This window comes from Leptonychotes weddellii, chromosome 16 (genome assembly GCF_054177405.1).
Source record: "Leptonychotes weddellii isolate Sample4059 chromosome 16, ASM5417740v2, whole genome shotgun sequence".
Taxonomy (NCBI): Eukaryota; Metazoa; Chordata; class Mammalia; order Carnivora; family Phocidae; genus Leptonychotes; species Leptonychotes weddellii.
In genome coordinates, this window is record NC_138384.1 from 45,809,737 (window position 1) to 45,818,644 (window position 8,908).

The 8,908-nt window shown below is 58.0% G+C and overlaps 2 protein-coding genes across 2 annotated transcripts; one reads left to right on the forward strand and one right to left on the reverse strand.

Annotated features, from left to right (window-relative positions):
• Positions 1–3,002: 3,002 nt before the first annotated feature.
• Positions 3,003–3,819, reverse strand: PTH2 (parathyroid hormone 2). The gene is made up of 2 exons (XM_006749271.2): positions 3,689–3,819; positions 3,003–3,177 (listed from the first exon to the last, which is right to left on the reverse strand). The coding sequence occupies exons 1-2, from the start codon at positions 3,817–3,819 to the stop codon at positions 3,003–3,005; spliced, it is 306 nt and encodes a 101-aa protein (XP_006749334.1).
• A 2,496-nt stretch (positions 3,820–6,315) lies between these two features.
• GFY (golgi associated olfactory signaling regulator) lies at positions 6,316–8,775 on the forward strand. The gene is made up of 3 exons (XM_006749272.3): positions 6,316–7,556; positions 7,792–7,965; positions 8,443–8,775. Exons 1-3 carry the CDS (start codon positions 6,380–6,382, stop codon positions 8,640–8,642), a joined length of 1,551 nt encoding a protein of 516 aa, XP_006749335.2. The 5' UTR covers positions 6,316–6,379; the 3' UTR covers positions 8,643–8,775.
• The last annotated feature ends 133 nt before the right edge of the window (positions 8,776–8,908 follow it).

An 8,908-nucleotide genomic window follows, 5' to 3' on the forward strand; every position in this document is an offset into this window, starting at 1 on the left:
TTTTAAAGAAAGGAAGATAAAGCTGTAGAAAAACAGGCCCTCCAATGCCAGGCTGAAGAGCACTGCTTTTCTCCTGAGGATGATGGGAGCTTTCAGACATCTTACTGCTTCTTTTTTTGGTTATTTATGTTTTAATTGAGATACAACTTACATACAGATAAATGGACAAATCTTAAGTATCAGGTGCATGAGTTTTTGCATATGCAAACACCCACAAAACCAAAACCCAGGTCAAGATATGAACAGTTTCAGCACCACAGAGGCTTCATTGGGAGAGTTTTGAGCAGGGGAGGGTCAGAGTCACCCCTACTTAGAGGCAAATAATGATAGAGGTAGGTAGCTGTAGGTTCCATGGGAGCCCAGAAAATGCACTTAACCCCTCTTGGAAGGATAGAGATTTTGTCCCAGTTAGGTGACATCTGTGTGCAGTCTTGAAAGATGAGTAAAGTTTGTTACAGTGGGCAGGGACCAAAGGAGGGTGTCATGGGCAAAGGGAATAGTGTGTGTGAAGACCAGGTGGTGGGAAAGAGCCTCTGTGTGCAGAGGTAGAAAGCACCATGTTGCTGGGATTAAAAAGAAAAAAAAGGGGGTGTGGGGGCCAAGGAAGTATTTGAGGCGACAGAGTTGTGAGAAAAGCGGTAGGCAAGAGCCCATGAAGGGTTTGGAACACCAGCTTGAACTTGATTCTCAGGTGCCCAAGAAAAGGGCTATGAGCAGGGAAAGGACAGAATTAGCTCCAGGTGGGGAAGAGAGCTTCTGAGCCTGCATGGGGGATGAATACGAAGTGAGGCTGGAGGCAGGACGTGGGGAGAAGGCTGGGGCCGTGGTCCAGGTGGGAGAAGATGAGGCCTGAGCTGAGGTGGGCATGTGGATGGAAAGAAGGGGAAGGGCAGAGAGAGGCAGGGCAGGAAGGACAGAGCCAGAGATTGATGGCTGTGAAGGAGGTTGAAGAAGAAAGGGGCGAGGACAGCACATGGGTGTGACCCAGTGACTGGTAGACAGTGGAGCATTTCCAAAATGGGAACCCATGAGAAGGAGTGGGCTTGGGGCAACACCGAGCTCATGTGGGATGGGGGGAGTGTCAGCGTTCCAGTAAGTGGCCAGAGCCCTGAGCCTTGAGCCCACAGTCTGGAGATGGGGTTCTGCGTGTTATTACCTGTGATTGACATTTTGGGAATTGCTGAAATTTCCTGGGGAGAGCCGAGGAGAGTGGGGAGGGAAGGGCTTCCAGGCACCATTTTATGAAAAGCCTCAAACGCTAGGGAAGACATCTAGGGAGGAAGTATGGGAGGAGTTCCGGCCAAGACCCAGCTACCAGGCTCTCCAGCCAAAAGCCAGTGAGGCTCCTCACGGGGTTGTTGTGAGGGTCAAAGAGCCAATAGGAGTGCAATATTTAGAGGAGGGCCTAGCATATAGTAACTGCTTATAACTCTTTAATCCCATTTCTCCATGAGAGTAATGGCAAGGTCTAGATTGGAAGTCACACAGATCTGCGTTCCAGTTACCCCATTGTCCTTTACTGGCGCTGACACCTTGGGGAAATTACTCTTGACTTTCAGAGTCTTATTTATGAAATCTGGCCGACTCCAGATGGTGTTGAGGAATATAGTTATTCCTTCCTTATTCAGTATTTCTGAGTAACAGAGAAGCAGGTCCACCCCCTACAGCCTAAGGGCCAATTAGGGCGCGGTCCGCCTCCCAGAAATACAACTGATGCGAGAGTTTGCCAGTCACCCAGCGCCAGCCCCGCCCCCTTCCCGCGAGCCCACGCGCGCAACCCCGCCCTCTTCTCTAGACCAATCAGCGCGCGATCCGCACGAGCCGCGCCCGGGGCGCGCTCCTTAGAACCCTCTGCTTACCCCTCGGAGTGGGTTGCCATGGTCACCATTGAGCGTTGGGACTGAAGGGCTGGCGGGAGCCGCCAGTGAGAGAGAGAGACAGAGATAGAAACAGAAACCGATTCTGATTGGCTGCTTCTTCGCTTCACCTGCGCCCCAGCCCTGTGCCTCCGGGGGCCTGACGCCTGGTCCCCTCTGTCCTCTCCTCCCGCCCCAACGGTCTCCCGGGAAGGGCGCAGTCAGAAAACCCTGAACAAACTTCTGGAGGCTGCTACTAGAGAGGCAGAAACCCTTTTCTAACAAAAGCGTTTTGCTTCGCGGGCGCTGTGATGAAGTTGTCTCATGGTGTATCTCGGTTAATCCTCAGATGAGGAAAAAAAGGCTCAGAGATTAAGCAGCCCTTCCCAATACCACACAGCTAGGTTTGGGGGAACATGGTCTTGAATGGTAGGCACATCTCACCCCAGAGGCAACCCCCCCCAATCTGTCCACTGCGCCCAGAGAGAAGTCAGGAAGTGAGAAGAGAGCGGAAACGGCGAAATTCGGAGAACATGAGAGCTGGAAGAGGGAGAGGGAAACAAGAGAAGAAAGAAAAGATATGAGGGAATCAAGCAGAGAAAAAAGAAAGCGATTAGGAATGGAAGGAAGAGTTTTAGAGGCAGAAAGAAGAGTAGGGAGAGGAGCCAGGAGGGTGAAAAGAGACAGAAGTACAGAGACTCAGAGAGATGGCGAACAGACACCCAGAGAGGGACAGAGACCTAGAGAAGGGGACAGAGACTCAGGGAAACAGAGACCTGATAGGTTGCAGGAAACCAGAGAAGGGGACAGAAACCCAGAGAGGAGACAGAGACCCGCAGGTGGGGTGGGAGCAGAGACGCAGGTGGAGAGGCACAGAGGCCCAGAGTGAGAGGAGGGGACAGAGCTGGGGCCTGGAGGGAGGGCAGAGCAGAAACGCAGACAGAGAATAGGAGTGGAGGGAGGGAAAGATGATTTGGGGGGGGGAAGGGGGGAGAGAAAAGAGAGAGGGGACTGAGGGGACGAGATACGCCGGAGTAGCGACGCAAGTCCCGCCCGCGTATCCCGCACACACACCCTGGGCGCAGGAAGGAGGCGCAGACCCGAGCGCTCTGCAGGATCTTTATTTAAGCGGCGCGGGCGCGGCGCTCAGGGCGCGTCAAGCACCAGCAGCTTGTGCATGTACGAGTTCAGCCAGTGGCGGCGCTCGAGGGCGGCCAGCAGCCGCGCGCGCTCCCGGAAGGCCGCGTCGTCCGCCAGCGCCAGGCTCCGCCGCGACAGGCGGGTGGCCGGTCCCGCCCAGGCCCGGCCCGGGGAGCGGAGGCTGCGAGGAGACCAAGGGAGGCGGTTACCGCAGGTCCCGGACCCCCGCCCGCCGCCACCTGTACCGCCCGCCGGCTAATTCGAAGCCCCGTCCTTGCACAGTCTGTGGAGTGGCTCGGTGTCTGTCCTCTGTCCCCCTGTCTCCCTCTGTACGGGTCTCTGTCTGTTCACCGGGCTCGAAGCTCCCTGAGTACGGAGACCGAGTCCGATGCCTGCCCCCCCCACCCCCTCCCCAGGGCTCAGCGCCCGGCCTGATACACACTAAAAACCCAGTAAACTTTGCTCAAGGAACGAATCCGCTCTGCTTCGGCTCCTTTCAAACCTCTCAACGCCTTTCTCAGAATCTTCTTGTATCTCTTCCTCGTGCTGATTTCCCTGTCCACACTCCAACTCGCTCCACCGCTGGTCTCCGTCCTCCTCTCTCCCGAATGTCTGTGCCCCTTTCTCCTTGGGTCTATTCCCTCCTCTCCGAATCCCCGGCCCTCCCTGGGTGTCCTGGGCGCCGCTCCTACCTGAGGACCCCGGCGGGGGGCAGGGCGACTCCCGAGGCAGTGCGGTCGCCCCAGGGCACAAGGAGCAGCGGCGGCAGCAGCAGCAGCAGCAGCCGCACCCGTGGGCTCCTGGGCACCTGGCGGGTCTCCATCACCTGTGGAGAGACAGGGAAGAAAGAGCTCAGTGAGGCCCACGTCCTGGCCCAGAACCCCGGACCCCGCCACCCACCCACCTCCTGGGCGCGTTTGCAGGGCCCGCTACGGCGCAGTGGGCTCGGACAGCCGGGCTGCAGCCCCCTTATATCGCCTCCACAGCCCCCGCAGCGGGCAGTGACGCAGACCAGGGGGCTGGGGGCACCGGGTCAGCCCCCCCTCCCCTCAGGCTCATTAGGAGCCGCCAGCGGTAATGAGGAGCCAGGAGTGGGGGCCCTGCCTTTGCCTTGGCAGCCACCAACTAATTGGGACCAGGAGCTGGGACCTGAGGGGAAGCAGGAGGGGGAGAGACAGACAGACAGAGAAGTGGACACAGGAGGTGTGTCAGAGGGATAAAAATAGAGGCCGGCAGAGGGACCATCAGAGCAGAAGCGAGTGACACAGAGAAAGAGACAGGGAAAGCAACAGAGGAGGGACTGGTGGGGAGAAGCAGAGATGCGTAGATGAAGGAACCATGAGAGGGAAGGAAAAGACAGAGTGACAGAGGAAAGGGCCGACGGGGAGAAAGGAAGCAACAGAGGAAGAAGGAAAGGAGAGGAAGGAAGAGAGAGGGGGGAAGAAGACAAAGAGCCAGCTGGAGATGGAGGGAGGAGGCTCTGAGAAAGACATGAGATAGAAGAACAGCCAGCCAGCACAGGGATGGCCAGAGATAAATCCAGGCAGCAGAGAACCAAAAAAGACAGAGCGAGAGATGGGCGGGGGGAGGCGGGTAGGCAGCAGAAGGCAAAGGGTATGGGGGAGGGGGTTGAAGGCAGGTAAAGTGACAGGCAAAACTCTGCAAAGAGGGGAAAGACAGACCAGGGCCCCCGCCCCACCCTGCGCATGGGTCTAAGCCTTCCCGGGGAGGAGTTGGGGGGTTTTGTGAAGCCCTGTCCCCTCACACTGGCTCTTAAGAGGGTGCTCTCTACACAGTAGGGGGAGGTAGGCCAAGGTTCCAAAGTCCCAAAGGGCAGTAACAATCTGGGTATCTGACTGGCAAGACATGGGACCCTGGGCTCCTAGTTCCCCAGAGAGGAGAGGCTTGGGAACCTGGATTCCCTTCTGGGTCTTGAAGTAAAAGGGCACCAGGGATCTAGACTCTTGGGTTTGCATGTAGGAGATGGCAGATGGCCTAGAATCCTGGTTTCTTTCTTTCTTTAAGATTTTATTTATTTGTTTGACAGAGAGAGAGCACGCAGGCACAAGCAAGACTCAGAGCTCGATCCCAGGACCCCGGGATCATGACCTGAGCCAAAGACAGACACTTAACTGACTGAGCCACCCAGACACCCCTAGACCCCTGGTTTCAAAGAAAACATAGCTTGGTTGGGCCACATCCCTCCACCAGATAGATGATCCAATCCCTAACTCCCTTCCCTATTCCAGAGATGATGTTCTTTATCTCTGTCCCTTTAAGAGCACAAGCCTGTAGCCAGGCTCCCAGGATCCCCAGGGAGGGGGTCAGGTGCGTCACCTGCGCCCCTGGGACCCTACCTCCTGCTGCCCCTCCCAGAGCCATTCTGCAGCATTCACCGATCTCTGCGTCCAGCACTGCTCACCTGCTGTCATCTTGGACCTCACTGAGCAGGTAAGAGACCCCAGGCCCCAAGTGACCTTGTCCTACCCAGGTATCTGCCACCCCCACCTCCACCTGAGCACAGACCTAGATGTCTCTGCCCCAGACCAGTCCTGAGAGCCTGGGATCTCAGCTCCATCCTCAATAAACAGAGGGACCAGAGTCTTGCCCCACAGCTCTCCGGGCAGGCTGAGGAATCCAGAACCTTACACCCCTATCTGCTGAGGGCCCAAGACTTGGAGTTCCCAGTCCCCTAGAGTTCAAGACTCCTGTCTCCTTTCTCCCCTATAACCCAGCCCCCCTAAACTTTCTCCCTCAAAATTCTAGGCATCTGAACCTTCGGGCCTTTCCTCTCTAAGGAACCAGGAATTTAGACCCACGGTGCCCTCCACCCTCTGGAAACTGGGGTAAACCCCCAGCAGCCTTCTCACCCAGGTCCCAGGAGTCTCCCTGCTCCCTCAGATCCAGGCATGTCGGGGGCCCCCAGCCCCCAGCCATTCCTTCTGAGCCTCCTCTAGTGTAAACAACTGTGCAGTGAAGGTGTCCCCGGGGCCCTCGGGAGGTGGGGGGAGGAAGGGATCCTGTGTCCCCTTGGAGGTCTACACCCTCTGAAATAGAAGTCGAGGAGGTCTGAGGGCTTGGAGAGGTCTGAGGTCTTTCCCAGTTTTTCTGGGACCCCCTCGGGGAAACAGATAAGGAAATTAACTACGACTCCCAAGAAGCCCCGCGCCTCAGTCTCCCTTAGCTATGGCGGCTACGACCCCACAGCCTTCACGGAGTTGCAGCTGGGTTCCCCTCCTTTCCTGGGCGCCAAGCTGGGCGGGATCTCGGCCCACCTGGGGTGGTGGGCGTGGCCTCCGGGAGTGGGCCGGGGTTCCCGGGAGACTTCCAACCTTAACCCCTTCCTTCCCGCTCCCCCGCAGCTATAGGCGTCTCCCAGAGCTATGAAATCCCTCAGCCCGATCCTCTTCCTCGTCTTCCTCCTCGCCCGGCTGGGTTCCAAGGCTGACCCTTCGGCCTCGCCGCTTACAGGCTCCGACTTCCCTGAGATGGGCCACCCTTCTCAGACCTCCCCTCCTGCTTCTGAGAATTCCACTGGAGACCTGCCTAACCCAGACTCCCCTGCGACTGCTTATCCCGAGCCCTCCAAATCACCTCATGCAGTTTCCCCTGAGCCCTCCCGCCTTGACTTCACTGAGACTACCAACCATGACCTCCGAGAAACCACACATCCAGAGTCTCCTGAGAGCCCTAAATCTACCTCACTCAACACCTCAATAGCAGACTCCCTGAAGACACCAAAAATTAACCTCTCCAAAATGACAGATCCAGAACCTTCTGAGACCCCCAAACCTGACCCGACTGATATCCCAAACCCAGAATCCCCTGAGACCCTCAAACTTAATCCCTCCAAAACCTCACACCCAGAATTTCCTGAGACCCCAAGCCCTGACCCTACCCAAACTCCACACCAAGAATCCTCAGAAAGTCCCAAACTTAACTCCACCGAAATCTCACATGCAGAAGTCCCTGAGACCCCACATCTTGACCCCACCAAGACTCTTCACCCCAAATCTCCAGAAACCTATAGCCCTGACATCACCGAAACCCCAAACTCTGAATTCCTTCAGACCCTCCATCCGGACTCTACTGAAACCCCCCACGGGCATTCCCATGTAACTCACAATCCCAGACCCACTGAAATTCCCCAAACAGAATCCCCCACAACCCAGTACCAAAATGCAACAGAGAACCCCATGACCTCTGACCCTGAGATCTCCACCAGTCCTCACCCAGAAACGACTACACCTTTCAAGGACAAAGCTACTGCCCTAAATGAGCTGCCCCTGAGTCCCAAACCAGAAACCCCTGCAGTGACCCAGCCTGACTCCCTTAAATTGCCCACGTCAGTTTCTCCTGGGACAGTTGAACTGAAGGCCTCCCAGAACTCTAGCCTTAAAGGACCTGATGCCCTTCTTCCCTCAGCCCGGATTGCGGGCCCCCCTGCTCCTCTCGGTTCCCCCAGTCAGCCAGCCCCTGCCACTCCGCGGGCCCCGCAGCGGCGCAGCCGAGGTGAGAGAGTCAGCACTATCATCGTGGTGGAACGAGTGGAGGAGACCGGTGAGGGGCCAAGACTGGACTCCTGGGTCTGAGGGAGGAGGGGGCCAGGGGCCAGGACTCCTGGGTCTCGGAGAGGGCAGACTGAGGACCCGGCTCTTGAGTCTGAGGCGGGAGGAGGCTGAGGGCTGGTATGTGGGGTCTGAGAGTGGAAGGGGGTGGGGGCCGGGACTCCTGGGTCTCTGGAAGTGGGGGCTGGGAGTTTAGATTGCTCAATCCCTGGGCCCTCGTCCTTCAGGCGTGACCCTGGTGGGGCGCCCCCGGGGCGTGGCGGGCGGGGCCCTCTGCCTCTTCCTCGCGGGCACCGGACTGCTGATCGGCATTTTCCTGCTGCTGTGGTGTCTCTACCGCCGGGCGGCTCGACACCGGCCCTTCGCACACCACCGGCTTCCAAACGACGGAGATGAACCTGGTGAGCGACCCTCATTGCGTCCCTCTCCTTGAATGCACGTTTCCTTAACCCGGTTTCGCCTGGCACTTTAGGGCTCCCTGCCAAAAAGTACAGGTCCCCCACCCAAGGTCGATAGAAGCCCCGACCCCTCCATGATCCTGCCCCCCAATTCTCCGAAATTCCCCCGCGACACACGTCCAGCGCCGCCCCCAGCCCAGCTGGGAATTGCAACAGGCTGGGGGCGGCAGGTCCCCACAAGCCCCGCCCCTTCCCCCTCCCCGTGGAACCCTGAATTCCCCGCCCTCTCCACTGCAGGCCCCGCCCTGCTGCGCCGACGCCACGCCCCCTCTTCGATTCTGGGGGCCTCGCCCTTTAATTTGAAAACCCAGTTCCAAAGAACAGTCGAATCCTCTTTCCCGCCTTCTCCTTGGCCAGCGGCGCAGCAGAGGGGACAGGCCCTGTCTGCCTAGTGATGCCCTCGCCCCTTTGCTCCCACAGTTATGCATTTGGAAGCCCCGAAGGACCCCTACGACCTCTACTTTTATGCCCCGGACGCCTGGGTCCCTTCACACATCGCCACCAAACAGCCGCCGCCCACCCCCCCGCTGCCGCCCAAGCTACCCCCGCCTCCCCGCGGGAACCGCCCCCAGAGCCTGGAGTCGCTCTCCCCCACCACGCTCCCCAACAACTTCGTGTGAGCCCCACTCGCGTCCTGCCAGACCCGCGCCATCCCCAGACGGAGGAAGGACCCAGAGGTCCTGTCCTCCTGGCGTGCTTTACTGCATAGTAGTCCTCTTGGGTAGGAGGTCCAACATACCGAGATGCTTTCGCTGTGACCGGAGAACACGGTCTGAGGCCGAATAAATCAAGTGTTCCCACGGCTAGACCCCTACTCTGGCCTGCTTCCTGTGAGAGGAGGGGGCTGGGGCCCTGGAATTCTGGGTCTGAGGGAGGAGGGAGCTGG

Coding starts and splice junctions, on each gene's coding strand:
- PTH2 (XM_006749271.2), bottom strand. CDS start 3,819: ATGGAGACCCGCCAGGTGCCCAGGAGCCCACGGGTGCGGCTGCTGCTG. Junction 3,178..3,688: donor CCCCCCGCCGGGGTCCTCAG/GTAGGAGCGGCG, acceptor GTCTCCTCGCAG/CCTCCGCTCCCCGGGCCGGG.
- GFY (XM_006749272.3), top strand. CDS start 6,380: ATGAAATCCCTCAGCCCGATCCTCTTCCTCGTCTTCCTCCTCGCCCGG. Junction 7,557..7,791: donor GGAACGAGTGGAGGAGACCG/GTGAGGGGCCAA, acceptor CTCGTCCTTCAG/GCGTGACCCTGGTGGGGCGC. Junction 7,966..8,442: donor AAACGACGGAGATGAACCTG/GTGAGCGACCCT, acceptor TTGCTCCCACAG/TTATGCATTTGGAAGCCCCG.